This window comes from Misgurnus anguillicaudatus, chromosome 14 (genome assembly GCF_027580225.2).
Source record: "Misgurnus anguillicaudatus chromosome 14, ASM2758022v2, whole genome shotgun sequence".
Taxonomy (NCBI): Eukaryota; Metazoa; Chordata; class Actinopteri; order Cypriniformes; family Cobitidae; genus Misgurnus; species Misgurnus anguillicaudatus.
The window spans coordinates 34,101,505-34,125,999 of record NC_073350.2 but is presented as its reverse complement, the minus strand read 5'-3'; the positions used below and the strand labels follow the sequence as shown (position 1 = coordinate 34,125,999).

The 24,495-nt window shown below is 35.4% G+C and overlaps 1 protein-coding gene across 2 annotated transcripts; it reads left to right on the top strand.

The window, feature by feature from the left end:
* Positions 1-8,474: 8,474 nt before the first annotated feature.
* On the top strand, positions 8,475-18,200 carry LOC129428135 (EF-hand and coiled-coil domain-containing protein 1). 2 transcript variants are annotated; one of them, XM_055185043.2, is made up of 8 exons: positions 8,475-9,675; positions 10,216-10,759; positions 13,594-13,697; positions 13,889-14,024; positions 14,100-14,217; positions 15,958-16,050; positions 16,517-16,572; positions 16,650-16,789. In XM_055185043.2, the coding sequence occupies exons 1-7, from the start codon at positions 9,114-9,116 to the stop codon at positions 16,556-16,558; spliced, it is 1,599 nt and encodes a 532-aa protein (XP_055041018.2). In that variant the 5' UTR covers positions 8,475-9,113; the 3' UTR covers positions 16,559-16,572; positions 16,650-16,789. The 2 variants fall into 2 exon arrangements, with proteins under 2 accessions (XP_055041018.2, XP_055041017.2); XM_055185042.2 differs by having other exon boundaries at positions 8,478-9,675; positions 16,503-16,572; positions 16,650-18,200.
* The last annotated feature ends 6,295 nt before the right edge of the window (positions 18,201-24,495 follow it).

The following is a 24,495-nucleotide window of genomic DNA, read 5'->3' as shown; positions in this document are numbered from 1 at the left end:
AATAAAGCACACCTATTGACCAATCAGAATCAAGGATTGGAACTAACCATAATATTGAATATGTCACAAATGTTTATAGTTTAAATAGCTTTCTTATTAACAGATATCGAAATTGTATCCATAAATTCAATTCTTGTTTGAAGTCATTAAAGTGTGGTTTATTTGTTGAACATATACATTTGTGGATATGAAACTTTCCAATGAATAAAAGAAGATTTATTTGCATTGATTAAATTCTTGTCATTTACATAAAATCCAAAAAATATTTTTTCTATAAGTTAAAGAAAAATGTTTATTTTATTTTATGATTATTTTGGACAATTAATTATTCAACATCACTCTAGAAAGACTTAGTTAAAGGACAGTCCCAAAACAGATGATTTACTTATTCATTTAGCTGACTATTTTATTCATTTAGAGACTATTTAGACTATTTCAGAAGAAACTTGAGAAAAAGAGCAAACTTTATTTGTCAAGTAAAAAAATTCTGAGGGAGTGACCTATGTCAACTGAATATTATCGAAGATATTATTGCAAAAAGAAATAGTAAATATGAGAAAAAGCATGGAGAGTTTAATGGCAGGTATGCTTATAACATAAGCCACAGTGACCTCTGGTGGCTAAAGACTAAACTGCAAAAAAAAAATACTACAGTAAAAAAGAATGCCCAAATAGTAGTGTATACATACAGGTGATCTAATGCAAAATATCCTTGAACATGTTGTTGCAAAATTTGCTGGATATTAAATCAGAATTTGTTATTAACAAAATCATTTGTTTTAATTAAAGATCTGGGTTAGTAACTAAAAAAACAAACGGAGAGCAAGATGTTCCCTACTGAAAAATCCAGCTAATAGCAGCATAAGCTGGTAGCTGGTTTTAGCTGGTTTAAGGTGAAACTAGCTGGTTTAAGCTGGTCCTCCCAGTCTGGCAAAGCTGGTGGGTCACGCCTGACCAGCTAAGTCCAGCTTGACCAGCTTAAAAAGTGACCAAAACACAGCTAGACCAGTTTGCTACACCAGCAAAACCAGCTTGCTACACCAGCAAAACCAGCTAAAACCAAGCTGGGAGACCAGCTAAAACCAGCTCACCAGCTTATGCTGGTCTTAGCTGGATTTTTCAGTAGGGTTTTGCTTAATGTCTGTGGTTATTTCCTTAATAAACAATACATTTAGTCATTTAACAGACACTTTTTTCCAAAGCGACTTACAAATGAGGTAAACAATAGAAGCAATTAGAACAACACAAGAACAGGAATACATAAGTGCACTAGAACTAGTTTCATCAAGTCTAACACAGTAGCCTATACATAACCAAGGGTTAGTACTTTTGAGTATGTAAAGATAAGGATAGAAAAAAGAAAGTGAGGTTTTGGTGGAAGAAATGGGGTTTTAGCCGATTCTTAAAGACTGCTGCGGAGTCGGCAGATCTTGCAAACAACTAAACTACTTAAAGTGATAGTTCACCCAAAAATTAAAATTCTGTCATCATTTACTCACCCTCATGTTGTTACAAACCTGTATACATTTATTTGTTCTGATGAACACAAAGGAAGATATTTTGATAAATGTTTGTAACCAAACTGTTTATGGACCCCATTTACTTCCATAGTATTATTTTTTCCTACTATGGAAGTAAAAGGGGTTCACGAACGGTTTAGTTACAAACATTTATCAAAATATCTTCCTTTCATCAGAACAAAGAAATTTATACAGGTTTGTAACAACATGATGGTGAGTAAATGACAGCAACATTTTTATTTTTGGGTGAATAAAACAAACTAAATGCAAGTCCTAAAAGTAATTACGTCACACTTTATTGAGTTAATGGCAAAATTGTGCCACTAGGTGTCCCTTATAAGCAAAAAGCCATCTTGAAACACTAGCATTCTGCTTACTGCCCAGTCAGTGACACTATATGATGATTACTTTTTCTAAAACAGTATGCAGTATGCAACGGTAAAATTTAATATGTTATATTGCTGTCACATGGCATCACATTGCAAGTTAAATTCAAGCAAATGTCACTGTTTTATATCTGTTATAAACCACATTTTTATGGGTCAAAGGAGGTTCTGTATAGACCAGTTTGCAAGATTTAAGCAACACTCGTCAAGAATCACTTCATGTTTCAGTTTTTTATCACAACACAAGTGTAAGTTTAAGTTTAAGAGGATAACATGATAAAGAATAGTATGACTGTTGCATTAGAAATGATTTAGATATTGCTATTTTACTGTATGTGAATGTCCAGAACAAGTTTGCCATTTAACATCCCATTCCTCAACTAGACAGAAAAACAATTACTTAACAAAAACACATTAGAGAAAATACTTTATTGAACATCAAGACATATCTCCTGGTACTTATTTTGCAGTAAATAATGCAATTTAGTTATATTTTCCCCTACCCAATGACACAATGTTACCCTAAGCAGCATTAATAATAAAAGTAAGGAGACAAGCCATTCTAAAAACAGCTTAAGGTCTGATAAAGCAGCACATAACATTTTCTCATGCAAAGTGTCTCAAGAATATTTTAGGTTTGGGGTTTCACCGAGCATGTTGGACCACTGCGCAGTGCACACACACACACAAACGCACACACATACACATACACACTTGTCAATACATGTTTATACGTCTACTGTTTCCTCTTCAGTCTTGGACGTTTGTTCTCAAGAAACTGGAATGTTGTTTAAAGAGTGATTTTTCTAGCGGGGACGGATGTCAGCGTATTCTTTGTTTCTTTTTTTGGAAAGGTTTGTGCAGAAGTTGCTGCTATAGTCGTCATCGCAATACAAATGAGAAAAAGAAATGTTTGCACACAAAGTGTGCTTTTTACACCGAACACACAATAAATCACCTTTCTGCTTGAATATAAAAGGGTTATTCTTTCCTCGTGACCCACAAATCTCCACGCCCAAGACAAACTCCCCTTTCAAAGTTCATGTTGACACTTAAAGACGCCTTGTGCAGTAAAGTTTGACTTCTTTTTATTATTCACAAAGTGCAAATACATATATGCTGCCATCAAACTGACAGTTCGGAAGTTTTTGTTTTTACAAATGAGATTCAATGATTTTAGCCTTAACAATAGAAAAGTTCAAATTCATTTACAGCACACAGAAGCACATTGATTATTTAAGTATATATGCGTCATTGTATTATTATTGTGTATATTCAAATGCAAAACAAACTAGGATATATTTATCTAGAATTTTTTTCCAAGGTCACCTGGTTCCATTTAGTTAAAGATCAATCCCAACTCCATCTGTAGACTATAGACACAAAGTCCCTGTGGCCATCTGCACCGCTCTGGGCTTTAAAAGTTTATATGTCTTCCTTTATGTGTCTGTCTTAACATGGATGAACACTTATGATTTCAACCTCCTCCATTCACACGGGCCACACACACCTCCCTTTAAACAGCTCTCTGTGTCTCTTGTAAATCTGACCGACCTGCCTCAGTCACAGTCTTAAAATGAGGACAATACTTCATTTATAATAGTAAGAAAAGACAGATTCACTAAGTAGGGGACATACACCATCAATTATTGCAGAAGGTATAGTGCAGGGCTCTCCAACCTTTTTTTTAAACAATCTGGAGAGCTACTTTTTGATAAAGTCTGCTCAATAATTTTTTGTTTTACTTTTTTGATTTTATTTTATTTAACTTGTAAACATGTAATAAATAAATCTTAAAATTGAGCCTATTAATAGAATGTGCTTTGGTGGGCAACTCACAGACTCTCCGCGGGCACCATGTTGGAGACCACTAGTATGTTTTAACAGAATATTGATACATTTGTTGTGATTCTGAACCACAAAAACAGGCATGTAGTGGGTAGTCAGCAATACATTGTATGGGTCAAAATTATAAAAAAATTTCTTACAGTATGCCAAAAATAATTAGGATATTAAAGATCATGTTCCATTAGGATATTTTGTAAGTTTCCTATCAGAAATATATCAGTAATATGTGTTGCTTAAGACATCATTTGGACAACTTTACATTATTACACATTATTACTTTACATTATTACTTCACTAGTTTCATCTTAGCCGCTGTACTTGGCTATTTTGTTGTCTTTGGATTTTTCTGTGTTTTCTCTTGTTTTTGTTCATGTAAAGCTGCTTTGCAACAATTAAACAATTGTGAAAAGCATTATATAAATAAAATTGAATTGAAACTTTAAGTCGTTTTTCTTAACCCTTGTGGGTTGTTCCAATTCAATACCCTGTTGGGTTGTTCATGTACAAAAAAAGGCCACTAAATTAAACGGCTGTAAAAATGTATCAGATTCATTTTTTTCTAATTTTTTTCATAAATCTGTTAATCAACCTTAGTACTGATCAAAACTACCAAATGTTTACAAAATTTCCATGATTTTAACTCTTTAATTGTCAAGTTCATAAGTGGTGTCACTAATTTGGGAAAAAACACACAAATTGACAGATTTTCAATTTAAAAAGTGATGTGGACTGGATTTTTTAAAACCTTTTTCACAGTCTTGGGCATGTCTAAGATAAAAACATTGGCTTTGATGCATTTTTAGTTTTTGTGCAGCATCAGTTTTTATTTTTGTCTCCCTCATTTACTATTTCTGTTACTACATTATAACGTCATTTTTTGATTGCAAAGCCATGACACCTTGAAAAAAGAAAATTTGGCTTTGATGCATTTTTAGTTTTTGTGCAGCATCAGTTTTTATTTTTGTCTCCCTCATTTACTATTTTTGATACTACATTATAACGTCATTTTTTGATTGCAAAGCCATGACACCTTGAAAAAAGAAAATTGGAAAAAGTATTCATCTGATAAATTTTTACAGCCATTTAATTTAGTGTCTTTTTTGTACACGAACAACACGAAAGGGTAGTACATTTGCCCACGATATATTGTTGAGTTTTTTTTTATTTCAAAGCATTTTCTCAAAATATATGTCAATATAAGATTTGTCACCAAACATCATTCCATTTGCTGAAACACAGAGAAAATTGTGGCCAAATTAAGACATACAAAAAACAAAGGGTTAAAGGAAAACACCACAGTTTTTTAATATTTTACTATGTCCTTACCTCAACTTAGACAAATTAATACATACCTATCTTTTATCAATGCGTGCACTTAATCTTAGGATTACGGCGGAAAGAGCACTTTGTTTGCAGCACTTCGGCTTGGTTTGCAGTGACATCATCACTCCTGACTCCTCCCCCTCTTGCTCAAACTTCCATCAATATTACTGCACCCGAGGTCGAAGTGCTGCAAACTAAGTGCTCTTCTGCAATACAATATAAAATTTGCCACATTTTATTTCATGCCACCATACCTACTTTGTGTAACTACTCATGTAACAGTTTTTAAATAGGGAAAACATGGAAGTGTTTGGTGGCTTCTAAATTCATCCCTGTTTGGATCCTAAGTAATGAATGGGGCTAGGCTAAATGCTAACACATTCATGATGCGCTGTACAAAGATTAAGTGCATGCATTGATAAAAGATAGGTATGTATTAATTTGTCTAAGTTGAGGTAAGAACATAGTAAACTATTGAAAAACTGTGGTGTTTTCCTTTAATATTAAGATTTTTTTGCACCCTCAGATTTTCAATCCTAACAAACCATACATCAATGAAATCTTATTTATTAGGATATATATTACGTAATATTATTTGGCCGAAATATTTGAAAATCTAGAATCTGATGGTGAAAAATAATCTAAATTTCAAAATATTGACCCTAATGATTGTTTTTGTGGTCCAGGGTGACATTTATGCATTACGCATTCATTCTTAATGATTGATGGTAAACGAACTTGACTTGCTGTCCTTGAAGGGATCTCTGAACGAACCTGAGACCCAAGTTTAACCCCCCTGCAGAGGAAGAAAGAAAGCAGTGAAGGAGGAGATAAGGGAGGAGGAGGAGGAGGGATGCCGGAAGAATTGCAGCTGGACACAGAGCCTGGAGGCGGCCTTATATACACTCATAATGATGATTGACAGGCCTGAATGTTTAGGCTCCTCCCAAATCTATAGAACTACATTACTGAGTTTTTTTCAAAGTAATGTGCTTGATTATCATAAATAAATCTATAACACACACACGCTCACAGATATGTTTTTGTGTGTCGTGTCTTTTGTAGCTAGCTGACCTTTGCGAATCAATCAGAATGATTCATTCACAAATCAGTTCTCTAATAGTCTGTGATTCGTAGAAAATGTAAGAAAGAGCTGAAATGGACACTATATGACACTTCTTCACTCAATCCTGTCCATTTCAACATCCTACAAACCTGCATTGTTCAGCCTCTGAAATCAAATCTCAAGTTACTTGTTTACAAGTCCGTGTCGAGGCGCGTGTCGTTCGAAACTTAATCTGAGTTTCCATCTAGACACAGCAGATTTAACCGAACAAGAAACTACAAGACCTTAAAGTCTTTGTTCCGATTTTGTTCCTCAAGACTGAATCCAGTCTAAATAAAGGCATGTGTGAATCATTGTGACTAAAGTCTCTAACCTGCATTGATTTGGATTCACAGTAGCACATATGGACACGGATCTCAAACCGATCAATAGAGCCATTAGCTCCCTGCAGAGGACAACAACATACGGCCATCTGACCCCTGACACCAATCCCTTTATTATGACACTCGCAAAATCCTTTCAGTTTCAAATAAGGTCTTTTCAACCAAAGTAAACACACTTTAAAAGAGCAGATGTGGTTTTTAATGAATGCCTCTCTGTATTTCTCTTGATCTGAGTTTCGTGCACAGCATTCATACAGACGCATTTGTTCAAGGAGTGTTTTGAGTTCTCATTAGAGAGAAACATTACTTCAATTATATGGCAAAATGCATAACAACAATTTCACAAATAGAGTCACTTGAATAAACCGATAAATGCATTTTTTTGTGTAGTTTGTGCTTGTTGGTTAAACATCTTTCAATATCAATCATGGCAACTCAAATCTATTTGCAAACACAAGAGGAAAACCATTAAGACGTGTGATGATTTACCTGTGAACTAAAGGAGATTAGCAGGTTTCTGGGTAATCTTTAACTGCTATGAGATGTTTGCATTTCCTTTAAATGTTAGCCATCGGAAACTATCAACATTTTTTGCTTGACATTACAACACAGATGAGAATATTATAGAAACTTGTACTTGAATCAATTCATAATCATTTTGGGAGTGTCCGAAATGAACCCAGTTTGGGAGGAGATTAAAAGAAATTTAGGAGCTGTTTTTAAGAGGACAATTCATTTTAATTCTGAATCTGAACATATTTGGTTCATAAATTTATGCTTTTATGACTTATAAATAATAGCTCCTGGTGTTCCTGTACATAGTTGTTATTAAAATAAGGAAAGTACAAAACAATCTGTATGAATTTGACTATTTCATGTGTGCACCAATGGTGGACATGATAGCCGTCTTTGAATGCACATATACTTTTGTTTTATTGTTAAAAATGCATTTCTGCCTTGATCACATTTATGTACTTTTGAAAAGGAAAAATTAAATTAAGCACAATTCACATTTAAAAATTTCATTATTTTTGCACCATTTTTGCATTTTAACTGCTCAATAAAAAAATGAGTGATTAAGTTGTTAATTTGACTAAAACTGTAACTAACACAAAATTCCTCCTTTTCTGTAAAATAGGTCACTGTCTGTGAAGTTTCGACTTGTCTGATCAAGACCTGACAGATACTACCAAAAGTATGATAACTTGACATCTCACATCTATGGACAATCTGGCGCACAACAAACAGATATAACAGAACTCAAGCACTTTTAGACAAAACAACAACAAACCAAAGCAGAAATTCACAGATGCCTTCAAAAAGATTAAAAACAGAGATGGGCAATTTGACCTGAGAGTCTGAGATCACCTTTCAACAAAGGCACTTTTTATTCTGAGTCAAGGATTGTAATGTAATGTGTCAGATGACAGTGATCTATCAGGTGTAATTGTGGGTGTATTTCCTGTGGGATGACAGTATTTGTCATGAACTAAAATGAGAGACTATTAAGGTGAGGACGGTTATTTCCGGAGTGGTCTCTGAGAGATGGTTACAGACGTGTATCAGGTATCTTTACCATTCTTTTAGTTACAGGAATTCGTAGCATGTAATAATCTACTGTAAGTTCCAGTCAAGCAACAAAAGCTGTGACTCAAACTAAAGGACATTTTCTTTACAGTGTCTAGTATCACAAATAAACTGATAGGTAACTAGATATAGTAGCGAGTATTCTTACTCACCTATTTTCAGAGAGACTGTAGCTATTTTAAATGCTCTATTTCTGATTCAGATACATGCTATTTGTGAACTTGGGGAGTTGGTTTTCAGCAGACAGTTTTATATTCTGAAACAAAATGCTTATATTAAGCCAAGTCACTAGCCATCATTTGGCTAGTCGGGGGCTATGAGTAACCCAAAATTGGGCCGTTTATAAAACCTCTGTTAATATAATAAGCTGTATGTAACTTTTATAATTCTGCATGGGTGTTACCTGTTTGCCTCCAATCTCTTGTAGCCAGTGAGTCACACCTGAAAACGTCCTCAAAGTGATTTGTAAACCTAGATAAATAGCTGGCATTTAAAAGAACCACATCACCTGTATTAGGTGTCTTCAAGACCAATACAAGCCCTCTTTCTTGGTTGTGGTTCAAGAATCCTTAGCCTGAAGTCAGCTGTGATTGGACAGATCTGAAAGCGCGCACACACGCATCTCCTCTGTCAACCCAAAGGGTGGAGTGACTCTTTTGAAAATGCAAAGTCTGAAGGGAGAGGCTGCAGAAAGGATTTGTGTACACCACAGTTTGGATTAAGTTTTAAATGCTTGCATTGCTGGGCTACACGCTTTAAAATTAAAGATTATTTATCTGGCTGTGTGGTTCCATAAAAACCTTTCACATCCACAGAAACTCAAAAGATTTTTTGGGTTAAAATCTGAACAAGGTAAGAACGAAATGATTTTGATGAGACTAAAAAGTTCTTTGGGGAAGCAGAAATGTAGTGAACCCTGCGTAGCACCTTCGTTTTCTAAGAGGGAGGGAGTCCAATCCTGACAGTTCGACCGTCGGAACATCTGTGGAGATCTCAAATCATGCAAGGTTCACGCATCCGCGCTGCGCGTAAAAGCGAGTGGCTGAAATGCGCTCTTGCGCACCACTTTAATCCAGATCCTGGGGTTGAAAACGAAATCGTGGTTTTGGCCACAGGTGTGGACCAGTATCTCCAGGAAGTCTTTCATCACCTGGCTTTTTACAACTGCGACAATCTCGTGTCAGATGTGGACTTTAGGATTCTGTGTTTGGTTTTGGGAATCTCCATTAACGCAGAGACAGAAAACGGCGCGTCGGAGCATAAAGACATTTGTAACGCGCTTCCTCGTGCGCTTAACTTCAAAGAGTTTCATGCACGTCTTTGTGGATTTTTCTCCGTTAAAGCACAAGAAGGGAACAGCGGAGCTCGACTCCCGGTGAGTGAAGAGACGGAGCACATCGAGAGGGAGATCAGACTGCGCAATCCCAGAGTCCGGAGGAGAAAGTGTGTGAGCTTTGATCTGTCTAAAGATCAGAACCGAAGGATTTCAGAGAGAGAATCTGGACTGTCTCAGAATCCGGATCAGTCTCAAAACTCGGTTGGGGATTTAAGGAAAACCACAGGTAAGAACATCATTACTACTGAAGATCTTTAAAAGTCAGCAGAGCAGGTGCGCCAATAGAAGTGCTGTTTTATTACCAAGCTATTCATATGGATAATGTCTAAATAAACGGCATGTGTTTACCAGTTTAAAAATAAAAAGTCTCATAATCTAATAATCTATCAGACTTGGTGCATCATATTGATTTACATTTTTGACATGATATTATTAAATATTAAAAATATCAAGATTATATTTTTAAGAATCTTCTTTATTATGGAGGATGATTTTATGTAGGAAACAGTCAATCACATAAAATAAGTAACTTTAGCTGGGTTTTTACATGCATGAGTCAAAAACAGTGCTGGGTAAGTTACTCAAAAAAGTAATGAATTACTAGTTAATTACATCTTAATTCATGTAATTAGATTACTGTCCGAATTACTCTCCCAAAAAAGTATTTAATTACTTTCTAATGCTATTTAGTAAACGATACAAAGATGCATGTGCTTGTGGACCAGTGTGGTTTACATCTTGCAAAATGCTCTATAAATTTTTTCAGTGGATATTAACCCCCAGAGAAGATGGCAGGACCAGCTAGAGTTGGAAAACGCCAGTCTACGGGAGCTGGTGGAAGATTTGCGTTCAGCCCTGCAGAGCAGTGACGCGAGGTGCATGGCACTGGAGGTGGCGCTCCGACGAAAACAAGTGCCAACCCAAGATGCTGCTGCTGAGAGACAAGACTGTAATGATAGAGCCAAAACAAAAAGCAGACAATCCAAACACACGGAAAGAAGCACTAAAGACCTCTTACGAGAGCTGGAGCTGATCCGTGCCTCTCGTGATGGACAGCTGGAGGAAGCCATGAGGTTCAACCAGAGGTTAGAAGAGGAGCTGATGGGAGCTTACAGAGAGCTCACTAAGATGCAGCAGACAGTGGAGAGCGTCAGGAGAGAAAACGCCCGGATCAAGAAAAGGGCGGAGGATGCGAGAGGAGCTCTTGCCGCAGGGTTGGAGAGGGTCAGGGCCTTACAAGATCAGGCCCAACATACTGACCTGCTTCAAGAACAAGTCCAAAGTCTGGAGGCTCAGCTGGAGATGTTCAGGTAGAGCTTTCATTTGCATGTGTCACATGTGTATTTGGTGTAATGCAACGTATTTACACGGTTTAGGCTAAAAAACACATTATTTTCCCCATACCGTACATTATTGTTATTTTTCCCACCTTTCTGAAGTGATTTTTACAAAGCTTGTTGTTTTGAAAAGCACATCTGCTCTGATTGATCAGCTATCCAGTGCTTTGTGATTGGCCGAATACCTCAAGCGTGTGATGGAAATATTACACCCCTAACCATATTGAGAATATCGGCCCCAAAGCACAACGAGAATGCTTATGCCTTCTTTCTTTGCGCATACATTTGGGAGGTGTTAGGTAAATCTTTCCACACAGTAATGTAGATATATTTTTTATATTTTTTCTAGGAATCTGGGTTTGAATGAGCCTCCCCTTTAAAATAAAAAAGTTGGGTTTAAGACTTTAATCTACCGAGCCCCTAAGGTGACATTGGAGTAAAAAAAATCTAAAGTTTAGTTTCATGTGCTCACGTGAAACTTTTGCGCGCTCATGTGAAACTTTCGCGTGCTTACGTGAAACTTTTATGTGCTCACGCGAAACCTTGTGTGCAAAATTTTTTTTTAAAGTTTAGTTTCACATGTGCACATGAAACTTTCGCGTGCGCACATGAAATTTTTGCATGCGCACATGAAACTTTCGCTTTCACGTGGGCACGCGATAGTTTTACATGCGCACGTGAAACTAAACTTTATTTCATTTTTTCTCTATGTCCCCTTAGGGGCTCCGTATTAATCTTTGCGACTTTACAGATCTTTTATATGCATAAACAGCTTTAATCACTCCAAAGACAAAGAAAAACATCATACACTTTAAAAAGTGAAAAGTTGAATCAACTTAAATGACTTCAGTTGTAACTAAATTAGAATTTTTAGAATTAGAAAAATATACTTTTTTTTCAACATAACATTTTCACCTAAAGTGAAACTAAAGAAACATTTTTTTATATATAAAAGAATAAAATAAAATAAATAAATTATTTATTACCAATTGAAGTAATTTTTAAGTTGATCCAACTTTTTACTTTTTACAGTGTATGACCCCTTTAATATTCCCACAGTGCCGCTCATTATAGACATACAGTACATAGATGTTGCATGATTGCTTCATTCTGTTGCTGTAATATACCAATGAGCCATATACATCACATATAGAAGTATAGCGGAGAGCTGCTTTTTCTTAATAAAAATGATAAAATATTACATTTTCAACCAATTTTAATGATTTACAATTTACCCAGGGTGCAGACATATTCAGTGTCATTTTTAATGGCAAAACATGATTTATTTTTTCTGGGAATCGTTAAATGTCAAGCTTGTCAAGAGTGTTAAAATTTATTTTTTATTCATTAACTGTGCTTGTTATGTGTTTAGGGCATTTTTGGCCCCTTCCTAATACTGTATGTATGTTGTTGATGATAACGTATGTTTAGAGGTTACTGCAGTGTATATCTCGGTCTATGCTCTCTGTATATGTCTATGTTCCTGATGGCCGGTCCAGGCCTGCTTTCTGCTATAAGACAACACTGTAGACCACAAAGACAGATGCCAGATGACAACCCATAATTAGCACAAAATCTTGCATAAGGATTTAGTTTGATGTACTGTTTCTTATGTGATGTTGATGATTCAAGATTAAGGAGGTGTTATGAAACAGATAAGTAGCTTTGTAGGGCATGTTTCAGGCATGCATGATTTTTGTGACAGATGTTAATGACCTGCCATCAAAACACAGAGTTTTCTGGAAACTCATATTCGTCATTTACTTTCATCTGTGTTACTGCAAGATTTATCATTGCACTTAATTCTAATAAAAGTACTAATATATCCAGTGATGAACAATAAAGGTGGATGTGTGTCTGAACACAAGTTTAAGCAGGTTTATGATCATGGGCACATACTTGAGATTCATGCAAGCCAAAGTCAATTTGTTAACTAAAATGTGATGGCATACAATAATCTTTTAAAAGGGTAAAATCTTTCATTTACAACACAATCTCATGGCAATTCACACTTAATTCGTACAACCACATTTGTGTGTTTTTGTATGATTTGCTTTAGCCCTGCGACGTTGGGGTTCAGTGGGTTTTCATTTTTTTCTAATAATCGTACATTTTGGTAAGATTCATGTCAGATTGATTGAACCGATATTATAGTACGTGCAATGCTTTGAGAGCAAGCCAGTGTGTAAACTTCTCAGAAAATAAATGTAATCATTTATCTAATAATTTTAATATCAAATATTTAGGTAGCTTTAAGTTGTTTTATTTTCTAATTCTTTAAAATTATCTGTTTAATGATGCTTTAAGAAATTATAAACAATACAATGGAATGAAAGTCTATAGTGGTATACATGATGTAAATCATGATCACGTGCGGATATAACAACCCTTTTAAAATCTTTATTATGGGATTTTGAACTTTAATGGTTATTAAAGCATCTTTTAGCGCAGGGATCAGTGGCCAGATGCATGTGCTATAAAAATTCAGTACTCATTAAAAAACGCAATCAATCGTGTAAATGGTTTGCTTTCATGAGATTAATATTTCATTATTTATATCACAGACTGCTTGTGAGATAATGTAATGCTCATTCCACACCTGCTAATGCTTGTTGATACCTGCAGGGTTCCTCACTCACAAAATCCACGCTGTCTGTGTACTGTAGATACAACATTTATACATGTTAAAGCATTAGCATCAGAAGATCCTCTTTGAGTCATGTGATCATCATGATTTTAATTCCAAGAGCTTGAGTCATCTGAATTAAAGGATTTATTTGGTTATACTTTTTCTGGGTTGTTCTTAGGACTCAGTGCACCTGCAGGGAAGTGAATATGAACCGGACAGAGATGCTAGAAGAGTGTACATTGTCATCCCCTGCAAGTCACAACGAAATCTTTACCAAAAGAGGTACAGTAAGAGTCTCATAAATGAAGTCAGAGTGTTATGATAGAAGATAATGCATGCAATACTTTTGATATTAAAGCTCAGCAAAATGATTATGTGAATGCACAACATATTAAATAAAATTGCTTACTGTATAATTTAAAGTGAGAAATGTAAGGCGACAGTAAAGTTATTTTAATATCTGGTCTGTACAGAAGAGAGCCTGCAGAGATCAGTGGAGGGTCGAGCAGCTTCAGATGAGGAAGAGGAGGAAATGTGCGTGGATGAAGGGCAGTGCTGCCTCCTGGAGGTGAAACGCCTCATCAACAGATTGCACGTCTGTGCCAAAGGGTAAATATTGATATTTGCATTCATGCAATTGGTGACAACACAAACATGCTTTCACTTGCTCGTGTCTTCCAACAGGTGTCAGAAAGCAGCTATATGTCACTGGCTTGTCTCTCAAAGCCACAGCAGAGAGTTTAAAATGAAGGGAAAAGTCTGTATTACAGGCGAGGATGAGTTGGGACATGAATCAGTGAGGGTGAGTTTAAAACACACTGGCATCTACATTACAGTAATGTTCCTGTAATTGGTAAAGCATTGCATTATTATCTTCTGAAGGTCATGGGTTTGATTCCCAGAGAACACACATACTGTTTTATGGGTGATTCTTGCGAAATTAGACTTATGAGGTGTTATAAAACATTTTGATAAAAAAGTAAATGCTATCAAAATAAGCAGCATACAGTTACAAACATCTCTTCATGTACTATTTTTCACATGATTTCAAATGACATCATATAAACCAATTTTGTTGTTTTTTCCACATTTAAGGGGAAAATTTTCATTACCGCAATGTGTCCATGACTGTATTTGGGAAAAATTTATAATTAAAAAATCAAAAAAATAAAAAGCTTCAGTGCATGTTATACACATTTACAGTAAAGAAACATTTGGTATTTGGTGATCATTAGTAAATGTAGAGACAATAGTAAGGAAAATAAATGTGTCCAAGACCATTTTTCTCATCCTCCGCAACAATTTTCAATCATTGTTTAAGCCCTCAATGAACTAACATTTGAAAAAAATAGTTGGAAGGGAGATAATTGACTGTGACACTCAAGATGGCTACCAGGTAAGCAGTTCTTATTTTTTCTCTCCAGGTAGTGTTTAAATTTTATTTGTAGTAGTACCAAAACAACTTTTTAGTTCTCATTACTGAAACGTGAGTTTGTAAATGCATATATTTAATATAATATCATGTTGCGGTAGGCTAATGATAATTTTTTATAAAAAATGTAAATAATTATTTTTTAAATCCTCTAAAAATAATGGTTATAGTAAGTTCAGACCTTAATCTACCGAGCCTCCTAGGTGACATTGGAGTAAAAAAAATCTAAAGTTTAGTTTTATGTGCTTACGTAAAACTTTCATGTGCTCACACGAAACCTTTATGTGCAGAATTTTTTTTAAGGTTTAGTTTCGCGTGCGCACGCAAAAGTTTCACATGCACATGCAAAATTAAAAGCGATAGTTTCACGTGCACACGCAAAACTAAACTTTATTTAATTTTTGCTCCATGTCTCCCTAGGGGTTCTGTATTAAAAAAAGTTAAATTATAAAAAAAAAATTTGGCTTTAAGGGCCTTTTAAAAATTCTGATGCTGGACACCTTCTAAATCCGAATTTCATGAGAATCACCCATATTTGAATCAGGTCTGGGTCTTGGGGGGCACTGCCCCCCATATTTTCCCTCTGCAACCACCAAAAATGTCCAGCCAACCATAAAAAAGGAGCGTGCCTTTACACAAATAGCATCTATCTATCTATCTATCTATCTATCTATCTATCTATCTATCTATCTATCTATCTATCTATCTATCTATCTATCTATCTATCTATCTATCTATCTATCTATCTATCTATCCATCTATCTATCCATCCATTTATTCATCTATCACATTTGCTGTGTGTCTACATTAAAAACTTTGAATTTGAATGTGCAACAGGACATATGAATGGCCATTTATTCTAATGCAACATAAAATTGGATTGAAAGATCCATCATTTTAGTGTATGCATCATTGTTCAGTTGAGAAATGGCTGCCCACCCAAAAATCCTGACTGCCCCCCCAGTCCAGCAAGCCTAGTACCGGGCCTGATATGAATGTATTATAAGTCGCTTTGAATTGAAGCATCTGCTATATACATGACTATAAATGTAACGTATGCACAAGCTGTGGGTTCTCTAACGGTGTGCCTGCTCTCTCTTTCACATCCAGATACAAAAGAAACAGGCAAACGCTTTGAGATTGGGAGATCAGATGATGGAGACAGAGAGTGTGCGTCATTCACTTCTTCAGCTACAACATAAAGTGAGTTACTGTAAATAAAAATAAGCTGAAACCAAAATAAACATGAACACCATCAATGCTGAATGTAGATTTCTAGCCTAACAAGTGATAACAAGTGCAGTGTTTATTATTGCATGCTGTATACTGTTTCACATACTTTTTTACTATATAATAGAGGTCTAAAGTAGAGGTAATGAACTGTTTAAGCATGTGAATGCATGTAAGCAGTACGATTATTTCCATTCTGAAGTCTTTGCAAATGAAAATCTTATAAAATATTTTTATTATGCTACTAAAAATATCTCCTTAATTTCTGTAATATTCAGCAAACATTGAAGCATTGAAATGTTTAGGCTATGTAGTATTTAGCATTAATAACTCAACATTGCCACCTAGTGGTCAAAGCTCTGCAATGCATTCGTCTGTATAGAAAATATCTATACAGTAATGAATGACTCTGTTTTAACACTCAGAGAATTTCGCGCAGGGCCTTGGGGAAAATTTTACTCGACACACTGGATCTGTGTAGCAGGGAAAGTCACGGTAAGGATGCTTTGCATTAACATCACTTGTATCCCAAATTCCTGCATTAAGGCATTGACTCCCTATTTTCCATACAGACTGCACTCCAGTGTCCCAGGTAGTGGACACATTGTGCCAACAGCTTCTCTCCAGTGACCTCTTGGATGAAGGAGATGAGGTCAGCATAGGTTCACAACCTTTGACCTCGGGTCACAGAAACACATCCAATCCCATTGTGATGTCCTGCTGAGAACAGTACAGATGTCCCATTTGAAAGTCAATGGCCCAGATCTTCACTTTAACTGATCTTGTTAATACTGAAAACTAAAGTTGGATAATATATGCATTTGGAGAAAAAGGCTAAATCTGTAACCCTGTGAAGCATTCTTGGATAAATCTATTTTTAATTTGATATATTTTATTTATATTGTTTATTGCTACAGTACATTAACAGTGTAACAGAGCAAACCTCGCATGAAATAAATAGCTCAGATAACACTGACAAAATAACAAAATGTACTTAAATTGTAACAAAAGTTTTACTTCATTTTTAAGGGTTTGTAGCCATACTTCGTACTCTGTTGAGGCAAAGTGCATTAAATCATTTTTACCGTGCAACTTTTTTTTATATTAATTCTAGTTTACACCAGTGGTTACTGGTTGTGTACATTTGCTATGCATATCTACCTTTAAGGTACTATTAAGGTACTATTATGAACTTTTTTAGGTGCAAATGTGTACTCCCCGGGACTTTTTGTTGTTATGGTGTACTTAAAATGTAAAATATGACCTTCTTACAATTTTTTTAAATAGAAATATATTTATAATGCTATATTATGGTTGATAAGCTTTAAACAATAAAACATTGAATGAACTGTGTATTTTCTGTAGTTATCTTCAGGAATGTCACAGTATCTAATGTGTAACTCAGCTGTGATGTCACTGATGTCATTTCCATACCACGCTGTTACAATGTGTCGGCTCATTGAGAGGAAAGCGAGACAAAGCATTTTCTAAAGAAAGGCTTTCTGAGAACTGAGCTTGATATATTTGATCACAATACAGTAACAGAAAACCAGTACTGTTGATAAACTAAAGCTATACAATCTAGCTAAGTGAATTAATTTAAAGACTTATTTTTATACACAATGTAAACTTGCATGTACTAAAAATGACCCTGAAACAAACAAAGAGACTGAGAAAGGAAGGTTAGATATGTAGTAAAGCTGTATAAATAACGTAATTTATTTGCATTGGTTTGATATTTTTTTTTCTAATACAATGATCTTTTAATGTGACTTAATAATCCAAATTCTTTATAAGATTACATGACAACTATACATCTGTTTGTAGTTTCTGGTTGCTTTGTTATGTGTTATGTGAGAGAAGGTTCAGGCCAAACATCTGTCAGAAGACAATGACTCTCAGTCAGTCTCGGTCTCACAGATAAGCACATTCTGTTCAGGACACTGCATCACTGTGAGATGCTGAACGTAAACGTTTCGCCTCATGAATATTTAATGAATCATCTGCACTGAAAACATCTAAAAATGTATTATTTCCCAGTACCAACTTTATAATCCCAGGATGATTTTAGTGGATGTATGTAATCATGTAATTGTTTCTCCTACACAGCAATGAGATGAATGAGAAATAGGAAAGCAAACTTACAAGTGTCTCTAGCAGTGTTTCCAAATCCAGTCCTACATGGCACCGCTCCCAGGATGTCTTATAGATGTCTCCCTATATAAAATAACAGATTTATACTTACTATAACCATTATTTTTAGAGGATTTAAAACATATTTCCTATAGAATTATTTAAATTTTTTTGTTTATCATTATCAAAAATGATCATTACCGCAACATGATATTACATTAAATATATGCATTTACAAACTCGTGTTTTGGTAATGAGAACTAAAAAGTTGTGTAGGTACTATGACAAACAAAATTTCAACTTTTATCTGGAGAGTAAAAATAAGAACTGCTTACCTGGAAGCCATCTTGAGTGTCACAGTCAATTATGTCCCTTACAACAATTTTTTTTAATGTTAGTTCCTTGAGGGCTTAAACAATGATTGAAAATTGTTGCGGCGGATGAAACTCATTTATATTCCTTATTATTTGTCTCTACATTTACCAATGATCACCAAATCCCACATGTTTCTTTACTGTAAATGTTTATTGTATAACATGCACTGAAGCTTTTTATTTTTTAGATTTTTTTAATTATAAATATTTTCATGTCAAAGAACCCAAATCCAGTCATGGACACGTTGCGGTAATGAAAATGTTCCCCTTAAATGTGTAAAAAACAACAAAATTGGTTTGTATGATGTAATTTGAAATCATGTGCAAAATAGTACATGAAGAGATGTTTGTAACTGTATGCGTCTTATTTTGATAGCATTTACTTTTTTATCAAAATGTTGCATGACACCTCATCAGTCTAATTTCGCGAGAATCAACCATTATTGTGTTTGTTTATAAGAGAGACATCTCCAACATTCTTTAAGGAAGCTGATGAGCTGAATCAGGTGTTTCATATCAGAAGAGATCGATATCATCGTGGTAGGGGTGCCATGTAGGACTGGATTGGGAAAGTTTAGCAGACCTCAACAATGTCTAAAACGATGCTCAGATTATTCAGGATACTGCAATCGAATGCAAAACTTTTCAAAATGTAGTCAAGTATTTCCCATTAAATTCTTGATACCTGTACTTTAACTGTGTTAACATTTGACTCATTGTGTCCATTTGTATGTCTTCTATGGTAAAAAACAAACTTGATAGGCCTACTTAAATAAAACACAAGATATTTTTAATCTCCATTTATTAACCCTGGGTTTCACAGACAAGGCTTATTAAGGCTAGTCCTAAACTAAAACACGTCTCAAATGACAGATAACAGATCTTAAAATATGCCAGTGCTATTGATTTGCTTACAGATACACAACAGTAATAATTTACATAAGGCTTACACTGCAAAAAATGACTTTCTAGTATTTTTGTCTTGTTTTCAGTAGAAATATCTAAAAATTCTTAAATTAAGATGCTTTTTCTTGATGAGCAAAATGACCTAAGAAAATAAGTCTAGTTTTAAGACAAATAATATACAATTTAAGTGAAATTGTCCTTAAAACAAGCCAAATTATCTGCCAATGGGGTGAGAAAAAAAATGGTGAAATAAGATTTCTTTTTTCTTAAACACTTAATTCAAGTAAAATTTTCTCACCCCATTGGCAGTTATTTTTGCTTGTTTTAAGCACAAATTCACTTAAATTGTATAATTTTTGTCTAAAAACTAGTATTATTTTCTTAGGTCATTTTGCTCATCAAGAAAATACATCTTGATTTAAGAATTTTTAGATATTTCTACTGAAAACAAGATAAAAATACTAAGTAAGAAAGTCATTTTTTGCAGTGCATCTTTTATACACATGCCTAAGAAAAAGACAAGGCAGTGGTTTTCAAACTTTTTCGGCGTGTGGCCCCCTTGTGTTTGGTGCATCCCTTCATGCTCCCCCAAAGAAAATTTCAAAACTTCAAATTGTAATATTAAAGGTGCAGTGTGTAAATTTTAGTAGCATCTAGTGGTGAGGTTGCAAATTGCAACCAACGGCTCAGTCCACTGCTTACCCCTCGCTTTTAAAACACATAGAGAAGCTACGATAGCCGCCACCAGAAAAACATGTTATCGTCTGAGACAATTTAGTAATTAAAGTTTGTCCGTTAAGGGCTTCTGTAGAAACATGGCGGAACAAAATGGCGACTTCCACATAAGGGGACCCTCTGTGTATGTAGATAAAAACGTCTCATTCTAAGGTAATAAAAACATAACGGTTCATTATAAAAAGGTCTTTATACACCACTGATTGTATATTATTTTGCATTTCTGTCAAGAGATCCGTCTAAAAATTACACACTGCACCTTTAAACATATTCAATTATACAATGTAGTACTGTTGGTTAGTAGCATTCTTTTTTTGAGGCCCCCCTGGCACTATCTCAGGGCCCTCCAGTGGTCCCCAGTTGAGAACCACTGACTTAAAGTGTTTTATAGCTGGCTTAAGCCTCGTCTGTGAAACCAGGCCAAAGTTTTCAATAAAGCCCCAAGTGTCCAAATTCTTTTTAGTGTCCTCCTAATAACGTCCAGACAAACTTTGTCCCTGTATACTCTTATGTAGGTCTATCCCAATTATTGGATTCAATCCGACTGAGCCTCCGTCATACTGAAAATAAATCTGCTGAGGTTTGCGCCTTGAGAATTCACCTCACTTCTCAGCATTACGATTGATAAACGTGTGACATTGTCTCTGATAACTCAGATAATCAAGAGTAAATAACATTGTGAGAACATTCCAGACACAAGGCCAGCGGGAGTAAAGCCACAATGTTTTTGTTAATAAACTGTATTACCATTCGTCCTTGATGATAGTGATAAATGAATATAGAAATGCACAGTGCAGGTACGAAAGAATCATTTTTATTTCCAGCAACAAATGTACAAGTACCTCAGTTAAGTCCCCTTAACAGAATCAGATCGGGGCAGATTGGTGGGGTAGTGAGATGGGAGAAATAAAAAAAGTTTAATAAAATAAAATCATGCCACATCACCCAAACTTTCTTTGTCGGGTATTTGTTAAGTAGTTCTGGTCATGCACAGGTACTAGGGGTACTAAGATTCGACCTTCATATTCATTTCAGGTAAGTGTACTTGTAGTAAATTAAAATGACAGATTAATTTGTTGTATCTCGGTGGTTTTGCTTTGGATAACTATACCACTGATATACACAGCAGCCCAAATGATTTTACTTCACCGTGTACATGAATCAACTGAATACAAAAATCAACTTATTAAAAAAAATCTCATATACAAATAAAGAAACCACACACACAAACATCTACGTGTCGAGCCTTGCGTGTGAATTGTTAAGGCGGATTATGCTCAATTCAATGAACCAAATTGAGTGTGAGGTTTTGCTGGGTATTAGGCACCAAACTTTGATATATTTGTTAAAGTTTATCAAAGGAAACAATATTACTGATAAACGTACAGTAAACATCTCTACTGGTCCAAAAAAACCCAACATAACGGAAACACAGAACAAAATGAAAAATAAACAACTTATTTATAGAATAAATATATTATGTACAATAGCTTTGTCACATCTATAGAAATAAATACACAAAGCCTCCCGTCCCCTGAAGAAATATTCACAACTATAGATCGCTGTCATAGGTACACTGGCAGCACCTGTAATATTTCAGATGTTGAATGCGGTAAAACATTTCTAATGTATGTATATGCATACAGCAGATGTGCGCTCTCTTGTGGCGACTCCTGACATTACAGTACATCTTGTGCACACTGATCTATTCTGTAATGGAACTTGCCTAAAGACAGACATTTATGAACAAATCAGTGTTTACAGTAATAATAAGGGGGATATTAACAACACATTACTTATGTTATGTGCCCGGCACGATCCGTCAGCCAGAGTCTCTGTTTAAGACTTGATGTGTGCAAACTGGTGAGATACGAAATAATGAAAGGCTAAGATTACAACTAAATTTATAAGGCTTTAAAAAGAAACACATTAATGTGCTGGCAACTATCGATTAGGGATTTTTCTTTTTATGGTCAAGTACCGAGGTACAAATTAGCTTTTTTAGCCATCCTGTTATCTATTTCAAGTGTTTCTGAGTGCCATACACCTATAAAAAACCCACAGTAATAAACCCACCCCCCGTCCAGTATAAAATGATATATTTTAGGGATTTCAGAAACTGCTGGTTAAAAAGCATTTCTGCAGTTAGCATGCCATGGTATAAATGTCAAAATAGCCCTTTAACAAAAAGTGTTTTTGCATAAATTTACATAAATCGTTCTTGATATAAAACACTTTTAAAGGTGCAGTGTGTAAATTTTAGCGGCATCTAGTGGTGAGGTTGTGAATTGCAACCAAAGGCTCAGTCCACTGTTCATCTCCTGCTTTTGAAACACATAGAGAAGCTACGGTAGCCGCCACCGGACATACATGTCATCGTTGGAGAAAACTTAGTAAAAAAGTTTGTCTGTTAAGGGCTTCTGTAGAAACATGGCTGCACAAAATGGTGACTTCCATGTAAGGGGGCCCTCGGTGTATGTAGATAAAACATCTCACTTTAAGGCAATAAACACATAACGGTTCATTATAAAAAGGTCTTTATACACCACTGATAATATAGTTTTGTATATTATTTTGCATTTCTGTCAAGAGATCCTTCTAAAAATTACACACTGCACCTTTAAAGAAGTGTTTACTCTCATATAGCTTTTAGTTTACCAATAGTCGGGACATTTTTCCTATAGGTTCACTTACTCTTAACGCTGGGATTTTTTAAAATTTGATCAGATGTGGGAGGCCACAAACATGATGATAAAGATCAATAATTTTCCTATAGTGTGTGTAGTGCTGCTATACGATCATGACAGCACACCACACATCAACAGATTCCCTTCACTTAAGTCTCGACTGAGAAAATGGGAAATCTCAGCAAGTCTCTCAAGGTCAAACGTGGCTTCACAATAAACATACATGGCAGAAGACAGGCATAAAAATCAAGCTTTAGTCTTTTATCAGCTTGCTTTCTGACTGGGTATCATTTCATGCCACGTGATAATCTGTGTGGATCAACAGGATTTCTGTTCATGAAAATTTGTGATCGGCCACGATGTGCCTCCAAGCACTCCTAACACACTACAGAAAACTTGGATAAGATAATCGGTACAATGACCAGGATGATCGGGACTTTACCCAAGATTGTTGAAAGGGGGAAAACCGGCCCAAATTCGTCCCAATCATATTCTAGTGTGCAGCTTTTAGTCAACAAATATTTTAAGTCAGTTTTATATTTAAATTCTGTATTTAGCCCTAACTAATTTCTAATTGGTCAGGCAACATTCTTAACAACTGTGTGGTTATGTTTATGTAACAAACATGATCGGCCTATCACAAGCCATTTTACTTTCATTATCTGCAGAATACTACAATGTTGTGGTGAAGCTTTTTTGTTTAGTCTACATTGGCTGGAACAAACTGGAATATATATATAGTTTTTTTTTAGTTTTTTTTAGTTTTTCCAGTTTCAGGTTGACTTTTTTAAACTCTGAGTTGTATATAAAAGCCATTTCTGTTTACTACAAATCAACTTTTCCAGCATTCTGAGTCTAAAGGGAAGATTCTGATGCTTACTGTAAACAGACGTGCACTTTACAATAACAGTCTGACCTAGAAGACTTTTGATTGGGTGAAATGTACATGTCAAAAATATACTGTACATATGCAACTGAAAGAAAGTTTAATACTTTATCCATTAAAAGATTAGTCAATTTTCTTAAAAAATCCAGATAATTTATTCACCACCATGCCATCCGAAATGTTGATGTCTTTCTTTGTTTCGAGAAGAAATTGTCTCCTGAGGAAAAACATTCCAGGATTTCTCCCACCCCAATGGACTCCAACGGACCCCAACACTTTTAATGCAGTTTAAAATTGCAGTTTCAAAGGACTCCAAACGATCCCAAACGAGGCAAAAGGGTCCCATCTAGCGAAACGATTGTCATTTTTGACAAGAAAAAAAAAGCACTTTTAAACCACAACTTCTCGTCTATCTGTGGCCCTGCGACTCGCCAGCGCAACCCCACGCAATACGTCATCACGCCGAAAGGTCACGGATGACGTATCGAAACTACGCCCCAGTGTTTACAAGTGTGGAGAAAGAGGACCGTTCTGACGTTGTTGTATGTGGAATGATACTAATTAATGTCTTTCTGTCAGTTTATTGTTTTAAAATCCTCCGCAAATGTGCGTTTCATATATGTAACACGTGTCCTTTCTAGGCATTACGTAATTACGTGAGGTTGCGCTGGCGTGCCACAGGACCGGAGATAGACGA

Excerpts from the sequence above, each read along its gene's own strand:
- LOC129428135 (XM_055185042.2), top strand. The coding sequence starts at position 9,114 with ATGCAAGGTTCACGCATCCGCGCTGCGCGTAAAAGCGAGTGGCTGAAA. Across the intron at positions 16,051-16,502 it reads TTCTTCAGCTACAACATAAA|AGAATTTCGCGCAGGGCCTT; the intron begins GTGAGTTACTGT and ends TTTAACACTCAG. Across the intron at positions 16,573-16,649 it reads GTGTAGCAGGGAAAGTCACG|ACTGCACTCCAGTGTCCCAG; the intron begins GTAAGGATGCTT and ends TTTTCCATACAG.